This window comes from Schistocerca piceifrons, chromosome 5 (genome assembly GCF_021461385.2).
Source record: "Schistocerca piceifrons isolate TAMUIC-IGC-003096 chromosome 5, iqSchPice1.1, whole genome shotgun sequence".
NCBI classification, from domain to species: domain Eukaryota; kingdom Metazoa; phylum Arthropoda; class Insecta; order Orthoptera; family Acrididae; genus Schistocerca; species Schistocerca piceifrons.
This window is the reverse complement of record NC_060142.1, coordinates 221,480,341-221,500,904: the sequence shown is the minus strand read 5'-3', so window position 1 is coordinate 221,500,904 and position 20,564 is coordinate 221,480,341. Positions and strand designations below refer to the sequence as shown.

At 39.9% G+C, this 20,564-nt stretch overlaps 1 protein-coding gene across 1 annotated transcript in view; it reads left to right on the top strand.

The window, feature by feature from the left end:
* Positions 1-20,324, top strand: part of LOC124798345 (neurotrimin-like) — a 917,636-nt gene extending 897,312 nt beyond the window's left edge. The window contains exons 8-11 of the mRNA XM_047261703.1: positions 2,865-3,051; positions 9,852-9,896; positions 14,301-14,422; positions 17,030-20,324. Of these exons, the coding sequence (XP_047117659.1) occupies positions 2,865-3,051; positions 9,852-9,896; positions 14,301-14,422 (354 nt within the window). The 3' untranslated portion in view covers positions 17,030-20,324. The remainder of the gene's footprint in view (positions 1-2,864; positions 3,052-9,851; positions 9,897-14,300; positions 14,423-17,029) is intronic.
* Positions 20,325-20,564: the final 240 nt, after the last annotated feature.

Sequence of the window (20,564 nt, the reverse complement as noted above, 5' to 3'; positions counted from 1 at the left end):
GTATCCTTGCAGCGTGTTTTTGTGAATGAAGGTTATGTCAGCAATATTCTTTCATCCCTTAGGAAAGTGAAGATGAAATTATGTATTAGTTAATTAGCGCAAAAATGCTCCGAGAGGGGGAATATGCTCCTGTTTAAAAGACTCTGACTGAAAAATAGGATACCAGCTGCCTCATCCTAGTTTCCAAAAATTTTAGCTTGCGAACATATTAACTCTCGTTATAACATTCAACGCACCCCCCACTCCCACGATCTCCCGTAACTGTAACTCTCTCATACCCACTAGTCCATCAATGTAATTAGCTCATACGCATCCGCTTTTGCTTGCTCATTCTCACTCAGTGATTTACCTCAACTGATTGTCACTATCGCTTGTTGTCTCTCTGACTGTCAATGACTATTATCTCACAGCTACAGTCTCCTTCATTCTCTCCTACTACTACTTACCACTACTATCTTCTCTCACTGTCACTGCCTCCCTCTTGCTCTCTCTTACTGCTATTATCTCACTCGTTCCGTCCCCCCGCTTTGTCTCTTCTCATTATCATTCTCTCTCTCTTTCTCGTGGTTACTGTCATAGACACCCTCATTATCACTGGCTCTCACCAATTTCCACTTTCACCGTCTTTTTATTCATCTCCCACTCGCACTGTCTTCGTCACTCTTTCGCTAGAACTGTTCTGTCACTGGCAACTACACTCCTGGAAATTGAAATAAGAACACCGTGAATTCATTGTCCCAGGAAGGGGAAACTTTATTGACACATTCCTGGGGTCAGATACATCACATGATCACACTGACAGAACCACAGGCACATAGACACAGGCAACAGAGCATGCACAATGTCGGCACTAGTACAGTGTATATCCACCTTTCGCAGCAATGCAGGCTGCTATTCTCCCATGGAGACGATCGTAGAGATGCTGGATGTAGTCCTGTGGAACGGCTTGCCATGCCATTTCCACCTGGCGCCTCAGTTGGACCAGCGTTCGTGCTGGACGTGCAGACCGCGTGAGACGACGCTTCATCCAGTCCCAAACATGCTCAATGGGGGACAGATCCGGAGATCTTGCTGGCCAGGGTAGTTGACTTACACCTTCTAGAGCACGTTGGGTGGCACGGGATACATGCGGACGTGCATTGTCCTGTTGGAACAGCAAGTTCCCTTGCCGGTCCAGGAATGGTAGAACGATGGGTACGATGACGGTTTGGATGTACCGTGCACTATTCAGTGTCCCCTCGACGATCACCAGTGGTGTACGGCCAGTGTAGGAGATCGCTCCCCACACCATGATGCCGGGTGTTGGCCCTGTGTGCCTCGGTCGTATGCAGTCCTGATTGTGGCGCTCACCTGCGCGGCGCCAAACACGCATACGACCATCATTGGCACCAAGGCAGAAGCGACTCTCATCGCTGAAGACGACACGTCTCCATTCGTCCCTCCATTCACGCCTGTCGCGACACCACTGGAGGCGGGCTGCACGATGTTGGGGCGTGAGCGGAAGACGGCCTAACGGTGTGCGGGACCGTAGCCCAGCTTCATGGAGACGGTTGCGAATGGTCCTCGCCGATACCCCAGGAGCAACAGTGTCCCTAATTTGCTGGGAAGTGGCGGTGCGGTCCCCTACGGCACTGCGTAGGATCCTACGGTCTTGGCGTGCATCCGTGCGTCGCTGCGGTCCGGTCCCAGGTCGACGGGCACGTGCACCTTCCGCCGACCACTGGCGACAACATCGATGTACTGTGGAGACCTCACGCCCCACGTGTTGAGCAATTCGGCGGTACGTCCACCCGGCCTCCCGCATGCCCACTATACGCCCTCGCTCAAAGTCCGTCAACTGCACATACGGTTCACGTCCACGCTGTCGCGGCATGCTACCAGTGTTAAAGACTGCGATGGAGCTCCGTATGCCACGGCAAACTGGCTGACACTGACGGCGGCGGTGCACAAATGCTGCGCAGCTAGCGCCATTCGACGGCCAACACCGCGGTTCCTGGTGTGTCCGCTGTGCCGTGCGTGTGATCATTGCTTGTACAGCCCTCTCGCAGTGTCCGGAGTAAGTATGGTGGGTCTGACACACCGGTGTCAATGTGTTCTTTTTTCCATTTCCAGGAGTGTATGTTCCGTGGCCACTGTGTCCCTCTCTTCTCTCATGCTGAAATTGTCTCCTTCGCAATTTCAATACCACTGTCTACCAACTTCCAGTAACGTCAGCCGAAGAACCCAATACAGAAGCTGAAAAGCTGTTTCTCGCAGTGATTCACTTCGCCGACCGTATGGCACAAACACAGCCCTCAGAGCATGCAGGGAACACAATAACGTGCTGTGTGACTTGTTCTTACGTTCCCTGCATATTTCTGCCGCTTTGTCACAATTAAATTACAAAGACGGCCGCTGAATTGTTGATGTCTCCCTAAGACGTTCATTTAGAAAGAAATCCACGGTGACGAAATGAACGCATCTGGAAAACAACTCTGCCGCTTTTTATCAACATTGAAAAGCTGTTTCAGTTGCCTAAGTTTCTGCTGCTAGACTCACTTAACATAAAAGATTTCTAAATACAATACCGCGCCAACTCTAAGACGACTATCAACAAGTAAAATCGACTCTACAGCTACGGCTTTAGCGTTCTTCTTACAGCTTTTCCAACCCATAGAAATGTCACTTGACCATGCCCGAAACGTTCGTTTTATTCACTGATAGTTACATTACAATAAACTTACATGCAGAATTGTTTCCTTATCACCGCATTTACTACGGCCCTGGTGTCTTAGGTTTAACTCCTGGTGCTTTCTGTGTTTATGTTTGTCACTAGAGCTTTCCACTACAAGTGTGAACAGAGAAACGTGGGTGTATTTCTGCAGGACAACGACACATACTGGGTGGACGTCGTATTGCCGACCAAGCCAAGCGAGCAGTTCCACCAGGAGATGTGGTATTTCATCTCCAACCTGGAGCCGGGGGCGGAATATGAGGCTAAGGTCCGCGCCAAGAACCGATTCGGATGGAACCGCGATTCCGAAAGCTTCAAGTTTACAACGAGAGGAGTCGGTGAGTACCTACTCTTTGCCTAAATATATGGTATTCCTGGTTGATGAATTCAAGTATTTGAATAAATATTCATTATTCATATGTTTATTTTGTCTAATCACAAACCGAAACAGTTAAGATATTTTAATTCTGAGGTCAGAAAATTTCCAGAGCACTTACCACCATTACATTCTCTCATATCTACAAAAAACAAAAAAAGGTCCCGAGTTCGAGTCTGGGTCCGGCACACAATTTTAATCTGCGAGGAAGTTTCATATCAGCGCACACTCCGCTGCAGAGTGAAAATCTCATTCTGAAAAAAAGAGTTTTCTTTAGTTGGCATCTTTTGCATTTTCAGGGGATCCCACACAGTTGGTAATTAATTTTATGCTACATGAACTTCAGGTGATGATGAAAAATACCGTGTACATATACGGGAAAAGTTTGTCATTTCATTTTTGCTTGTAACACGTATCGAAGCATGGTCACAAACGTTTAAGTGGTTTGATGACTGAATACCTCACATATGTTACTGAGTTAAGGCGCCAATCAAAAATAAGTATACGTATAATTTTAAATACCTGCGTTAATTTACGTTAACACAGACGAGAACATGCGACTAGTATCTTTTTAAGCGACACAAATTTAGTCAGGCGTGGTAGTCATCGTTTCTAATGATCACTGTTTTGCAGAACAAAGGAATTAAATTTCAGATGAAGTACATCTGTTACAGAAGTTGATAACATTCATACTCATACTATTCTGCTTTTTATTGTCATTACGGTTGTCTTCACTCCGAAGGCTGATTCGATGCAGCTCTCCACGATACTTCGTCCAGTGCACGAGTATTTCTTTCCCAAATAACTACAGCAACATACATCCATTTTAACGTGTTTATTGTACTCATCCCCTGGTCCCTTTCTACAATTTTTATCACCCACACGTCTCTCTTACCACACTGTCTTTTCTTTGATACCTAAGTATGTGTCCTATCAAGCGATCACTTCTTATATTCAAGTAGTTCCATAAATTTGACTTTTCCCCAGTTTGGTTCAGTACCACCTCATTATTTAATCGGTCTACAAATCAGCTTACCTGCATTCTTCTACAGCGCCAAATTTCAAAAACTCCTAGTCTGATCTTCTCTGAAGTGTCTACTCGTCCACATGACACTAGTGTACAAATGCGCACTACATACATAAACCTACGGGAAAGACGTCCTAATACTTAAATATATATTAGATGTTTGCAAATTCTCTTTTGGATAAGTGGTTTTCATGACATTGACAGTCTGTATTTTATATCCTTCCTAGTTTGCACTCTCTGACAGTGCTACAACGGCGTGGAAAAAACCTCAAAGTTCTCGTATCTTCTTGATGAATGTTAATTCCTACCCCAAATTTCTCGCCGGCCGCGGTGGTCTCGCGGTTCTAGGCGCGCAGTCCGGAACCGTGCGACTGCTACGGTCGCAGGTTCGAATCCTGCCTCAGGCATGGATGTGTGTGATGTCCTTAAGTTAGTTAGGTTTAAGTAGTTCTAAGTTCTAGGGGACTGATGACCACAGCTGTTAAGTCCCATAGTGCTCAGAGCCATTTGAACCAGCCAACCAAATTTCTCGTTGGTTTCCTTAAGTGCTTCCTCACTGTACAGACTGAATGACATCGGAGAGAGTCTACAGGCTTCTCTCACTCTCAAACACAATTTCCCTTTCATGTCATTCTATTGCTATAATTGCAGTCTGGTTACTGCTCAAGTTGGGAATAAACTTTCGCTCCCCGTATTTTATGCTTGCTGTTTTTAGAATTTCCAGTCAACACTTTCAGAAATCTATCCCTAAACCTACAAATGCCATAAACTTATTCGTATTTGTACAGTTGCTTCTCATTCCTTCAGCAGCCTCTTTCATTTTTCTCAAGACGGAATCCATCCTTCCTGTACCTATTTTCTAAGAAATGTCGTAGGGTCAGTATTGTGGCGTATGTTCCTACATTTCTCTGCAATCAAAACTTATCTTCCTGGAAATCCGGCTCTACAAGTTTTTCCATTCTTTTGTAAATAATTCCTGGCAGCACATTGCTACCATGATTTTAACTTAGCGTTCCGTACTATTCACTCCTGTCAGTACCTAGACAGCATTAGAAATATTAAAGTGTTCTTGAAGTCTGAGGGTATTTCGCTAATATCAAGTAACTTGTGCACCAGGTGAAATTGTTTTTTTATGATTGGAACTCTTAAAGGGTATCAATAATTCTAATGTAATCTCGTTACTCCAAGACTCAATTGTTACATTGATCTTCCAAATTTTTCTCCTAGTGTCATATCTACCGTCTTATATTCACGTACTTCTTGATCTCTTTCCTTATTGAAGTTCATTTTCCTTGGAGAGCCCTTCTGTATAGTCCTTTCACATTTCCTCTTTCCCTTCTTTGCTTAGTACTGGCTTAACATCGTATTCTATTCATCCCTTCAAAAGCTTCTTTGATTATTCTGTAGGCGGAATCCATCTTCCTCTATATGTGCACGCTTCTACAGCCATGCGTTTGTCCTCTCGCTATTCCTGCGTAACCACTTTCCTCTTTGTGCCAATATCATTTTGATTCGTCTGTATTCGCTTTCGACTGTTTCATTTGCTGCCTGCCGGCCGCGGTGGTCTCGCGGTTCTAGGCGCGCAGTCCGGAGCCGCGCGACTGCTACGGTCGCAGGTTCGAATCCTGCCTCGGGCATGGATGTGTGTGATGTCCTTAGGTTAGTTAGGTTTAAGTAGTTCTAAGTTCTAGAGAACTGATGACCACAGCTGTTAAGTCCCATAGTGCTCAGAGCCATTTGAACCATTTGAACCATTTTCTGCCTTTCGTCATTTTAGTTCAGTATCTCCTGTATTATCCAAGGAGCTTGTCATTCTTTCCTATTTCGTCCTATGTTTCCTTCACCATTTCATGTATCAAAGTTCCTCTTTGGTCTTCTATTGTATTCCCTTTTAGACTACTTTAGTAAGTCGTTGCCTAATGCTCCCTTTGGAGTCCTCTGAAATCTACATTTCTTTTAATTCATCCAGATCCAGTCTCCTTAATTTCTTACATTTTTGTAATTTATTCAGTTTTAATCTGCTACTAATAAGTACTGAGTTATGGTCAGACTACAGATTTTCCTCTGAATATTTCTTACAGCTTGAATTATTGTTTAGAAATCTCTGTCTTACCTTTACATAACCACTCTGAAACCTTCAGTGTCTCAGGGCCTCTAGTATGCGTACAACATTCTTAAATGTTTCTTGAACTAAGCTTTGACAGTCATTAAATTCTGTTCATTATTCAACAGGGCGTTTACACTTTTCATTTCCTTTCCCCTCTCGAGTTTTCTATTTTTGCTTGTCTTCCTTTTTCTTCTATCGAATTGCCATTCCCAGTTGTAAACGAATATTCGTCTCCGTTGACTATCAGAATCATTTCTTTTCTCTCATTATATAATCTTTCAGTCTCTTCATTATGTAGGTAGCTACTTGGAAGCTTGAGTTGTTGTAGTCGTTGTTGGGTTAATGTCATCTTGCTAGGATAATGTGTTATTTGTATTAGGTTACCTGCATTTCTGTTTTCTTATTCATTGTTAGACCCTCTCCTACATTACCCCTATTTGATTTAGTGTTGTAACCCGGAACTCACCTGATCAGGAGTCCGGTTTTTCCTGTCAGATCATACAACTAATTCCCATTATGTACATTTCCGTTTTTATATTTTCTAAACTATCTACTCGATTAAGAGATATAAAATTCCACGCTACAATCCGAAGAAGGCGAGATATGTTTACCTCGAGGACGACATCCTAATGAGTAGTTCCTTTCCGGCCATCCTCATGGGGGACTGTTTTACCCCCGAAATATTTTTTCCAAATTAATGGTATTATTTAGCCATACGGTAAACCTGCATGCCCTCGGGAAAAGTAACGGCGGTAGTTCCTCAACGCTATCAGCTGTTCACAGTGCCATCACAGCACGGCCATGTTAGCTAATGTTAGAGGACCAGATAAATAAATGGTCCAGACTCTCATATCAGCAATTTCTCGGAATTCTGCTGCCACCGTGCATAGTTATCTCGCCTCTCTGTTGGTTATTAGTATCTTTGGGGCATTCAAGCCACCCCACCTCGGCACGGTGCATGTTTAATGGGGGAGGGCACTACCGTGCTGTATTGTATTTATTCATTCACTGTGTTCATCAGGAAAATTACGGGCGATCATTTGAAGTGGGCATTAGATTTATATTCACCCTTTGAGAATACTCTGTGTTAATCGAAGACCAAGGGATCATGGATTACTGTTTTTCCTCTTGTTCTAAGTTTAAGGTATAATTATGATTGTTGGCGCATGTTTACTGCATAACTCTTTGGGCAGCACGTAAACAGCAGTGAGAAATAAGTGCTTGTGATAGCATTAGAAGAGAAACAAATGCTGTACGTCCGGATAAATTTTCCGAGTTCATAGGTACACTATTGAGAACTCTATACAAATTACAATCTGTGTAACAATAAACACGTTCGGATACTTCAGAGTAAAAAGAACTAAAACCACCTGTCAAAGTACAGAAAAAGTAGATGCTCGTGAGATATCTACTTACATTCAGATTTAATGTGAAGATTAGTCCGAAGTCTGCAGTTTAACAAGACCTCATTTGGCGTAAACGAAAGTAGCATTTTCCGACGATCGTAAGCTTTCTCACATGATTTCTAACCTGACACCTACCTTCCTGACCAATCAAACTTCTGAACGATCTATGAAATCTTTTCACGTAAGAGTGCGTGTGTGAACTTCTTGTCACTGAAGGCCAGGGAGAACTATTTTCGCAACGCCACGATGATATGCATTTTCATCAGTTCCGTTTTCAACTGTTACTGACTGCGAAAAAGGGAATGTAAATTAAGTTTTCACATTTATGTAATCACGTTGTTTTGATTTTATGGTTATTCTTCTACATTATTTTGGTATGCATAATGAACAATTCAATGTGGCAGTGAAATATCGATGTTAATCGTGAACAGTGCACTAACTTGGAAGTGTCACGGTTTTGCTGTGCTGTCTCCTGCTTCAGAGGCAGGAATCAATAGTCTAATCAGTAGAACACATCCATTCTAAGTACAGCTGAATTACTTTAAACCTATTTGAGACGGCAAAGAATCAAGAAAAGTTTTTCAAATACATACTGAAAGGTTTGAGGATAGTAGTAAAGTTAACTCATACGATTCTAACAAGTAACTGACTTGCAGGTAAAAGAATCTGTATCTATACTTGTATATTTCTCGCTGTGATACGTAGACACCGATGTTTGTGTGATTCTTTAAGTCAGTATTTGTACAAATGAGTGAACTCTGTAATATGTAGGCCATATTAATCACACAAAAGATGAGGTCGTTTTAATTAGCAGCTATGAATGGTTGTTCTTCTTTTTGTGAATAATTTCCATAACCGCAATAAATTAAACTTCAGCCTTCTTATGTAACCTACTGACTCTGTTATTTTGCACTCTTTATCTGTCATATCACTTAACTCCTCCGTTTATCTTTTACGTCACTTAACCATGAGCAGTTTTTAAAATCATGGGAGTCATACCACGAAAGTACAGTTTCTGCCGTAAATGTTGTGCTTCTGCACAGTAACTAACGAATTATAAATCAGAACAGAACTAACGGAAACGGCAATGTATTCCTATATGATTACTTTTGACAGTTTAGTGGATCTCCAATACTTTCTTAGTGCCTTCTTAACGGCTTAAATTTGTTTTCTGTGGCACCAGATGGTAATGAGTGGTGCTAATAAAGATTAAGTGTCACAAACCAGCAAGCAACGATACCCAAGATACGGTGAACAGTTTTCATATCAATAATCTTCATTCCTGGAACGTTACAGCAACAGTATCCACCTCGATCAAAAAAATTATACAGTCATTAGTTTAATTACTGTACACTATGCTTCCAGCTGTTTATTGTAGAGGCTAACTGTACTCTCCTGCTCTGCTTACATCAGCAGCATCTTTGCATCGCCCTTTATGTACTGAAATTTTTATTTTTCTCTTCCCTGCAAAACGCAAAATAATATGTTTATGGTTACAATACGTGTACTACTATGTGTTGGTATCCACTTTTTCACCTATCTGACGTCCGATTTGATAACAGATGTAATTTAAAATTTCTCTAGAGAGATGAAATAAACTACCTTAGTAAAGTGATTTTGCAGCCGTCTTTTAAACTATAAATAATTAATACATCCTTAAATTGTGGGAATATTTATGAATCTTCGCCTTCACGCAGATTCTGAAATAATTTATTAATTAATCTAGAATTATTTATTTTCTATAATCCATATCAGAATTAATGGGCAATTTCTCAAATTATGCTTACTAATTTGTACTATATTTCACTTTATAAACGTTTGTTTCTGTAAATGATAATCAGGTTATCGATGTAAATATTATAATTGCAATTAATTACAACAGGTTTGCCAGGTTTACGAAGGCGCAGTTTCAAAATTTTACGCTTTTATGAGCGTAGAGAGCAGTGTTATTACTGAATTGGCCGTAAAGAAACCCATTGGTAGTATCACCCTTGCCTATGCACTCACCTGCAATATTAATAAGCATGATAATAGAAAAAACTTATTTCCAACGATATTCTCTGACAAGGAAGTACTCTTCCTTAACAGACGTGAAGCCACCTCTGTGATCTGGCAGCCCTGGAGTATGTGTTGTTGCAGCCAGCATTTGCTTGTGTGAACTCTTGCTTGCAGATTTTCATTTTTGTTTTTTCTGTCTGTCTGTCTGTCCTCGCACACGGCAGAGATGCCCTTGTATGAGCCCTCACCCGAACCCGCAGTTTTCGCAGGTCAGTCGACTTTCACTCTTTTAAGCTTCTGTCGTCCTATGCTTCGTGATGGTAAACGTTCCTTGCATGTACAACGCGGCTCCATTGTATCTGGCAGTAAGTCACTTACACTTAACGTAACTCGTTGAAACCCATTAACTGAACTTCACGTCGGTGCCCGGAAAACACTCAGCAGTTATGATGAGCATACTATAATTAAGCACTATATGTAGGTTTGGTGGCAAAAGTGACTGCTTTGGTCAGGAGAAGCTCGAGTACGTACCTGTGAACGTTTGCCATCACTTTAAGACTACTTTATCTTGCTTTAGAAGAATATAATGAATGTGTTTTTACTTATTATTTGCCTCAAATATTTTCTTTGATTTATGTGCTTCTTATTATACTGCATGAACTCTGTACGCTTGTTACTACTTATGCACATACTTCTAGATAATCCCTGCTAAGAAACAGAAATTGCAATAAATGCTTTCTTTGTATTTTTTGTAAGGAAGGGCGTTTGTAAACTAAGCAAAATGGTGTCGGGGCCAAGTTTAGAACACCGCATCTGTGTACGGACATTTGTTTTTCAGTAAACCACTAGTTCTGAGGATGAATACACGATGTGCTAAACCGAGATTTAAAGAAAGTACGGTTAGTGCGAGTCATTTTATGTTATGGTGGTTATTCCGCCGTATCGTACCTCATCTTATATTTCTGTTCTATTCAGCGCAATTATTTCTTTACCGCAATTTTTTTAGTTTTTAATATTATCAATAACTGCGAAATACAGTGATGTCTCTCTCTCTCTCTCTCTCTCTCTCTCTCTCTCTCTCTCTCTCTCCCTTACAAAGAATAATTGTGTTACTTCATACTATTTCCTCATTTATATTTCCTTTCCATGTCTCTTCTCAGTCCAAGCCTTTGTGAGAAGTTTTTCTGTCAACTGGAGTGATTTAATAGGAGAAATATGTAATTATGTTTGCACAAAACTTCATTACGTTTGTGTGAGAGGAGAGTCTGCTGTCACCATTTCTGAATTACCAAATTCTGTCGTAATTTAACATTCAGAACTAAAAACTAAATTGTAAATTAAAAGTGATGTTTAAAGCCATTAACTACAGTGACGGAAAAAAGCAACGCCAAGAAATAATTAATTTGGAGTAATGAAATTTCGGGAAGCCATTTTGTAATTAACATATTTTAGTGATTAACATTGCAAGATCATAGGCCAATGAGATAACCCACTGCAAACGTGAAACGCTGATACATTAAGAAACGGTGTAACCGCCAGAATATTAAGTGTAAGCACGCAAACGTACATGCATTCTGTTGCACAGGTGCCAGAAGTTGATTTTTTCGATGGAGTTCCATGTCTGTTGTATTTGATTAGTCAATACCGGGACGATTAATGCTGGTGGTGGATGAAGCTGGAGCTGTCGGCCGATGACGTCCCATATGTCCTCGATTGGAGACATATCTTATGATCAAACAGGCCAAGGCTACCGACACTACAGAGCATGTTGGTTTACAACAGCGGTATGTGTGTCCTATTGGAAAACACCCTCTGGAATGCTGTTCATGAATGACTGCACAATAGGTCAAACCACCAGACTGATGTGCAAGTTTTTAGTCAGGGTGTGTGGGATAGCCACTGCAGTTCTCATGCTGTCATGAGAAATCGCACTCCAGGTCATAACTCAGTTGTAGGTACAGCGTGTCCAGCACGCAGGCAGGTTGGTTGCAGTCCCTCAGCTGACCTCCTTTTAATCAGCACATGGTCCTCACTGGCACTGACGAGGGGCCTTATGGGAGGTGCATCGAGTTATGAGCTCCCACTGCCTGCTTATAGTGTGGATAGGCACCTATCATACCCTAAAATTCTAGGTGCCTATGCGGCTCGTTTTTGAAATATTGCCTGTTAAAACTTGGGCAGCTCTTTATATACAGAGAAGTTTCACTGTTGTGGGAAGTGAGCCAGTAGCCGAGTGGCTGGATGGGCATTTATCTCGACTCCATACATTCAGACTAGCACGTATTTCACTGACTTCATGCGAGAAGATGCTTCTCGGTAGATTTGGGAATTAGTCTCATCTACCATGAGTATGGTAGCCACATGAGATAATCAAAATAATGTTAACCCAAATCTCTACTACTTCAAATTTATGACTGGGCGAGGTAAACAATCAAGACCATAAGACAACAGAAGTATATGTACTTGCAAACATCAGAATAATCTCAATGATGTTTGAAAATTGGACCTGTGTAATCCACTTGCTGTATCCAAGGACGTATTTCATTTGATTTTAATTACTATCTAAAAAACTACCTCTAAACAACTGCATTCAATGAATGGAGAACCTAGATTAAATGAACTAATTGTTGGCCCATAGTTTCATTTGTAAATGAATGGACAAGACGGTATCCAAAAATATACTTCTTTTCAGTATTAAAAAAAAAAAGTGGCAAGCGAGCGAGACTCCCGTCCTGGCGACTCGGGTTCGAAACCTGTCTATGCTACTTTTGCTTCCTTTTTTTCAAATGCCTGCTTTAATTTATAATTAATCATGGAAATTCCGCAAAGAATTGATTTAAGAGAATTACAAGCCACTGTAAATCATAATTATGCATTGAATGTCAAATCTTGTTTCAATCTTTTGTGTTTTTTTTATTTTAACAGGAAATTTACCGTAATGTAATTTCTTGAAATATTTTATTAGTGTACAATTTTTTTTCGTTGTATTTTTAATTTTGTTCCGTTGAGGTAGAGAATATAAAAAGGTACCAACGAATGAAGGATTAAAAATATGTTTCATTTAATGGAAAGTTAATCGGTTTTTCCTATATTTTGACGAGCACGTTCCGACGGATGACACTTTTTATAAAAACAATCAAAACATTTGTACTTTTGACTCCATGAACATTGTGCGAATGCACATTCGTTTTCGTCGCAATCGCATCCGTATTTTCTCAAGTTTGCAGGAAACGCCACTGCTTTGACGTTATGGAATACTGTGAAAATAAAAAGAAACCCAAAAGATTGAAACAAAATTTGACATTCAATGTGTAATTTTGATTTATAGAGGCTTGTAATTCTCTTAAATCAATTCTTTGCGGAATTTTCATGATTAATTATAAATTAAAACATGCATTTGGAAAAAAGGAAACAAAAGTAGCATAGACGGGTTTCGAACCGAAGTCGCCTGGACGGGAGTCACGCTCGCTTGCCACTTTTTTAAATCTCATTTTGTTCGCTTTCGTTCGTTGTATCTGCTCGGGACGGACGTCGTAAGACATCCGTTTAAGTTCGTTGTTGATCGATTAACTCAGTTTTTTTATTAGAGAGGGCAGCTAACCCTCTGACCGAACACGCTGACCTACCGTGTCGGCTGTCACCCGGCTACTGGCTCACTTCCCACAACAGTGAAACTTTTCTGTATGTAAAGAGCTGCCCAAGCTTTAACAGGCAATATTTCAAAAATGAGGCCTCATGGGCACCTAGAATTTTAGGGTATGATAGGTGCCTATCCACACTATAAGCAGGCAGTGGGAGCTCATAACTCGATGCACCTCCGATAAGGTCCCCTCGTGAGGCAGAACTAGCTTCATCAGAAAACATAACAAAGCTCTAGACTGACCTTCAATTAGCTCTCGCTTGACACCACTGAAGTCGCAAATGGCGGTCGTTTGGGGTCAGTGGAATGTACGGTACAGTGCGTCTGTGTCGGTGCTGTCCTTTAACGAACCGATTTGTAACACTTCGTCGCGTCACTGTAGTACCAACCGCTGCTTAAATAGCTGCTGTAGATCCAGATGATGCGCCAGAGCCACAAGGTGAACACGATGGCCGTCCCTCTCGGTAATGCCACGTGGCCGTCTGGAGTCAGGTCATCTTGCTACCGTATGTTCTCGCGACCAGCGCTGCCAGCCATCATGTGCAGTGGTTACATTCCTGCCAAGTTTTTCTGTAATATCGCAGAAGGAGCATCCAGCTTCTCGTAGTCCTGTTACGTGACAGTGAGTTGCTGATCTTTGTCACCTTAAACGCATTCCTGACTAACACCAACTCACCACGCCCAGTCTCAAAGACAACTAATCTTCGTGGCCGTTACAGCGTTATTAAAAGCAAGAACTGGCTTGCATTCACTTAGTGGCGCCACTAACTGCACTCTTATGCGGCTGGTCCGAAATTTGAATAGACATCGTCTCTCTAATTCAGAAACGTAAGTACCAACTTTCCTTTATGCCGTGCAACTGCTTCTTGGTGTTGCGATTTTTTCCCGTCAGTATATTTCAGATTTGAGCAACTTTCCGTGTTGGGTACTAGGGGAAACTCTTTCGATTCTGTACAGTTAAGTTTTAATTGTGATAACACAGAAGAGACGTTATGTTTCTAATAATACTCTGTCTTGTGTTACATGCGAGCAGAACCTGAGGTCCGTGACATGGGCATCATGGCTTACGGACCAGCGGCGGAAGCGGGCGACGTGGCCATGTCGCCACTGATCATGGCGATGTGCGTGGTCGCCAGCGCAGCACTCAGCTCCTAGGTGAGTTTCTGTTTTCTGCCACTTCAGGTAACACATGGGTAACATGTTCCCAGAAACGAAACGCTGAGAACTTCCAATGTCCGACATAATCCGCTCAAAAAGTTCCGAGACTGATTTTATTGCTGACGTACAAGCGACGTCAGCGCAGTAATTACGGTAGAATCGTAAGCTAACAACTCTAAACAACAGACGCGCATTCGACGTGAGCAGGCAGTTATAACTAGTGGATATGAAGCCATACTGTGTCAACATTGTCATAAATCACAAACGTGGAGCATCATCTAGAAATCAAATATTTAAGACATTCTGCAGAGGGTTTTCAAGAAGGGGAAGAAGGGAGAAGTTTTTACCGCACAGGTTGACTCACAATCAAAAACAATGAAGCTTGGAGAGCTACCGTGAATTGATTGAAAGGCTAAATGCGTACAGTTTTTTTTCTGAAAAATCAGTACCTGTAATGATACTTGCTGTTATCAATAAGATCCTACCACAAATGACAGGGAGTAGAAATTCACATGAGCGGTCACGCTTTGACGCCGTAACTGAAGTTCAAGCTAGTGTGGCTTTCTTGTTGAACAGCATCCCAAAGAAGGACTTTTCTTACAATTTCGCAATGTTGTATGAATGTTCCATGCATTGTGGAGGCAGACTGTGTCGAACACCCGAAGCATTAACACCATCATCTTTACTTTTCTCTAATTTTCTTATTAATACAGCCTCCATATTTTCTGGAAAAAAATTGGAAATTTGTGGTAAGGTGTTATGGGACCAAACTGCTGAGGTCGTCGGTCCCTAAGCTTCACTATTCAATCTAACTTAAACTAACTTACGCTAAGGACAACACACACACCCTTGCTCGAGGGAGGACTCGACCCTCCGACGGGGGGAGCCGCGTAGGCCGTGAGAAGACGCCTCAAACCGCGCGGCTATTTTTTTGGTTGGCAGGGTCCTTATTGCCAGAGTATGGACCTAAAAATCACAAATAATAATTGGGTACTGCGCAGAAATATCTTTAAAGGAATGAAAAATAACAGTATAATAAGGACTACAAAGAAACAGAACACACGTTTCACTTAGCGAAAAATGTATAAAACGAAAAATGCCTTTCCTGGAACTGTAAAATACGTCGTTATACAACAATAATCGAACCAGAAGCACTCCAAGCAACGCAGCTACCCTCCAACACAAAGCATTAAAACAAAAATTAGAAGTAAAGTGATGTAGAACTATGACAAAAATCTTAGGACCAAAAAAAAAAACTTTATGACGAAATATTCAGCCATATACCCAAACTACAGTCACAACATGCCACGGAATAATAGTGCGTTGTGTGAAAATAAAGAACCTGTTAATGACGATCCTTTGCTATATTTTTTATTATAAAGTAAATTTAAGAAATTTATGTGATATCAAAGATCGTCCCATATGCTCATAATGAGCGGAGAAATCTCACAGGCAAATTGTAATGAAGAGGATATACAGTGGTATTGTGTTAGATGTGAAGGCACAGTTACAAGTGGTCGTCAGATAAATCAAAGAGTATCAGATCAGACAACTGTGGTATGTATGTTAAACATATGTCAATGCTGTTAACTCTGAGCAGCTTCACATCGTCATTGTTAAAAGTTAACGAATCATTTATGAAGTTTACCAAAGAGATTTATTATCTAAATTTACTATCACTAGAAATCCTGTTTTTTAATCTTTATAGTAGAGTTTTGCATACAAACAAAAGTAATCTACGTTACTAAAGAGACGACTCTACTCATAGAAATGAGATATTTAGATGACATATCAGTTGTACAAATGTATGATTCAAAACAAAAATCTAGATAGTAAACTTAGGGATGGAATGAGCAGTAACATTACAGGATGATACCGTACCTATATTGCTATATGTATAAAGATATATGTACGGGTAGAAATCTTATTTACTTTTAATATCATACAGGCAGCTTCGCACATCGTCCATAATTTTATTACCTCTACTCATGTGCTAATATGTGTAATTAAATGTTCACTTTTCTACAGTTTTGTTTCTGATATGTTACCATTTTATATTCCAGAAGTGGGCCCTATGTAATTAAATGTTAATGTGATGTTAATGCTATTTAACTTGTTTAGATTTGTCTGACGAGCAGTTGTAACTGTCCCTTCACTTGTAATACACAGCCATTGCACTTCCTTTGGATTTAGATTGCCCGTTAGATATCCTCGTTTTTATGAGTGTGCCAGATGATCTGTAATAAGGTATGAACACTTCATAAGTACTCTGTAAATTTAAATCGTAGTAATTGGTTTGTCAGTTTTATTTTCAGTAGTTGTCATGAAATAAATTTGTGAATGAATAAAATCACTATGCCGGAGAAAGTGGGAAGATACATGAGACTGAAAGATTAGGAGGACCCCAATGTTACCCAAAGAATAATAAAAAACAAAAATTGTTGTTGTCTGTTGCGTTTTCTTGTATTGTTGTTTTGTGTATTACATTCTGTCTGCAGTTATAGAAGGGAATCCATGCCCTGTACTAAACTGTACTTACATCTACTCAAACTGTCGTTAAATTCCTTCTAAATGAAACTTAAGTCGTGTTCTTGTCCTCTACAGATGGAGTGCGCGCGACTGGGTGTTGCAGGTCATCCCCGGTGACGAAGCTGGAGTCATACCAGGACAACAAGACATATGAGCAAAGAGAATTCAAACTCTTTCAGACCCAAAGACTGCTTTCTTTTGTAACGTATCAGGAAGTCCTGTATTACCGACATGTATGACGTGTATTTAACCATGGAATAGCTCTAAGCGCTTTTCTGTAACGGTCCTCCCCAAGACAACAGATTTTTTGTGTATAAACATGTACAATGCAAGTTATTTTATTGTAGCATTGTTTACGGAAGGTATCATTTTTTTAGTTTAGAAAGAAAGACAATCCGAGCACCTGTCTCAAGGCGAAGCACCACCCGTCTGCGGCTACTCTAAGAGGCCGACGGGAGCTGTGACGTCACACGGGAGAGGCGCGGGAAGCTGCGGTTCTCCCGCTGAAGTTGGTCGGAGCCTGTTTCGTGACGTGGCGTGAGGTTGCCGCACGAGTCAGTGTCGGCTTTGTGCACTATACGGGAAGTGAGTTACCTGCCGCCTGGATAAACTGACGGCGTGGCGTCTGTGAAATGGCGCGAGATCCAAATCCATGGGGCCAAAGTGAGTCGTTTTAAAAAGAAAAGGGGGAACTTTTGAGTATCGTGTGGGATTTGGAGATACAATATTAATGCCTCCGTGGCGAGGACATCGTTTTATAAATCCACTGATGTTTCGCTACAATTTCTGATTTTCGTACGGTGTATGTTAATAGACGATGCAGTATCAGTAACAAGTTATCTCATAATGAACAAATATAATGTATTCAATCAATGTGCTGTTCCCAAAATAAATTTAAAAAATGCTTAGTGATGTCGTAGCCTAACTTATCGTTTTGATTCCAGTTGGTGTATCTACAAGATGTATTATTTTGCAGTATATTATTATCAAAATGGACGAATATAAATCGCAAAGCTACTTCATGAATGTGTGACATTTAATATACTCCATCAAGATTACAAATAAATCCATCCGTAGGATTATCAGTAACGCGTTTGAACGATAGTTCTAAAATGTACTTTGCCCTTGCAATGACTGTCGTTCATTCGGTCATCACTTAAAAAAAAAAACGAATGTACTGCCATTGTTCTAAATTAACATCATGAATATGGCTCAATAATTTCAATGATACACGTAGTTGAAGGATGTATCAAACACTATCACATCATGATAAAGTAAAATAACGGTTCTAGAATGAAAGCTTTAGCCACTGTATTTGTTGACGATAGTCAAACTCTGTAAATAAATGGGCAAAATACATTTTATAATTATTAAGCAAGTAATTTGTTTAAAGCTATTGATGTTACGTAGGATAGTAATTTGTCTAATACAATGTATGTGACTGTCGCTATATATCTAAAGACTTTTATTTTTTTGAACAAAAATATAAGAAATGTATCTTTGTAAGTGAGCCAGAAGTTCATTTGAACGAGAAATAAGAAAACAGTCTAAATAATTTTCGAATATTCTAATGTGATATAAGACGAAAACAGTTCCAACTATGGAATATCAGTTTCTCACAAGCGTTCTTCTTTTTGGAAGAAATGAAGGAAAGCTGCCACCCTCCAGTCTTACTAATTTGCCCACACTCTTTTATTAATTAGTACTGATGTCTAAATGTTGTATTCATTTTTACCTCACAAACAATAGATTTCATACAAATCTAAAGGGAAGAGACTGTCAGATCTTTGACATGTTTTTGTAAAATGACTAGCAAGCAATACATCTTTGCCCAACACAGTGAAGTGTTCTAACTCTCTTTTTGGCAAGGACAAATCTTGTGAAAAAGGAATGAAGCAGTAATATCTTCTCTCACTTGTAGCACCCATTTGTAAAGGTGCAGATACCTATAAATGTCGTGATATTAATTAAAATATTTTCTTGTGTCATTGTCATGATAATTATTGTTCAAATGAATGCTGTTGCAAACTCATGTACTTCTTTTTTTAGCAGACCTAGGACACTTAAAATGTGACAGGATGACTGAAATAAAACATTGAGTACAATGAGTTTGTATTGCATAAATGAAGCCATTAATTCTCCTCTCCCACTGTTATTTCGTTGTGAGTAAGTGTCTCGTCTGTTCAATGGTATCACATGTGTGTATTTTGAGCTAAGGAATTGCTGGTCATTTAGTAATTGGCAGGAGGAAAACAAATACTTTGTCTCAAGTACGAAACGTGCTGCATACTTCACCTATGAAGTTTGCAGTACATGCTACAAAGGTGCATGTATGTTGCAATCACATTAATTTTATTCTGAGCTCCACTTTGTTTTCTCTTTCCCTGAAGGTAATTTCTTTTGATGTAACAAGAATATGAGATTTCCTAGAAGTAGCAGTAATATATAAATTTTAAAATTTTTTAAGTTGTGCAGAATATAATAATAATATGGAGGCTACAAAGAAGTCTGCAGATACCTGCTTTCACAAAACGTACCCCCTTCGTATCCTACAGCTGACCAGCAATTTCTTGCGCCCTGTGTTTTACTACCAGTGCTAAAACTTAGGACTGTAAGCATCAGATAATTATTTTGCTTAAAAATGCAACTATTTTTATCACATTACATCTACACAACTTCATAAACGCTATAATACTATAATAATTGAGTGTGTACATTTATAAGTATCGGATAGTTATTGTGTACAACTAGCATGTATAATACCTAATATTTTGTTTGTTCTTTGTATTTGACAACTATGAAATACAAACTACGTTGTGAATATTGTCGCAGGTGTTGATATATAGCTTTCCACACCATCTCAAGATCAATCTTCTATTACATATGTTACAGTGTACATTATAAGAGCAAATCTGCCTCTATTTAAAAATAAAAACGAATGAACCTATCATTTTTACAACATGTACTTTGCTGATCTACAGCAAAACCATTGTTTTTATGTTGCATGAAATGTTAATTACTTATTTTTACCAATAATGTGTTTAATATATCTGTGTCATAAAGAGCACATCAGTTCCATCATGATGGAGAAACAGCCTCTCGCTTTCACTATTTGTGTATAAAAACAATCCATGTACTGAAAGAATATTATCACTGAACTCCCAATAATCCCGTCATGTGTTAGATATCAATTACAGGCATACACAGCTGAAAACTTTCAGATAGTCAGTCATTTGATTCCTGGTTATAAAATATAAATCCAAGGTTGACGTAATATTATGTGTGCTTCTTACAGTGTGAGCTCACCAAATGTAATTTGTATACTAAATGTGCAGCCAGTTTCAAACTTTTAAATGGAATTGAGACGTAATGTGACCATAAATTGTTTATATTGTATTTAAAAAGTGTTTCATTTCAATCAAACATCCAGTAAGTCCGTATATCCTGAGGAAGAAAAATTAATAATAATGTTATCTAATGTGATAGTGATGCACACCCTACATATGAAAGGGAACAGACATTCTTTAGCACAAAGGAAACTTTTTACGGGTTTTTATTTACTTGTTCGTATTCTTCAGTATCACAATGTCTACAGAGGTCATAATACACA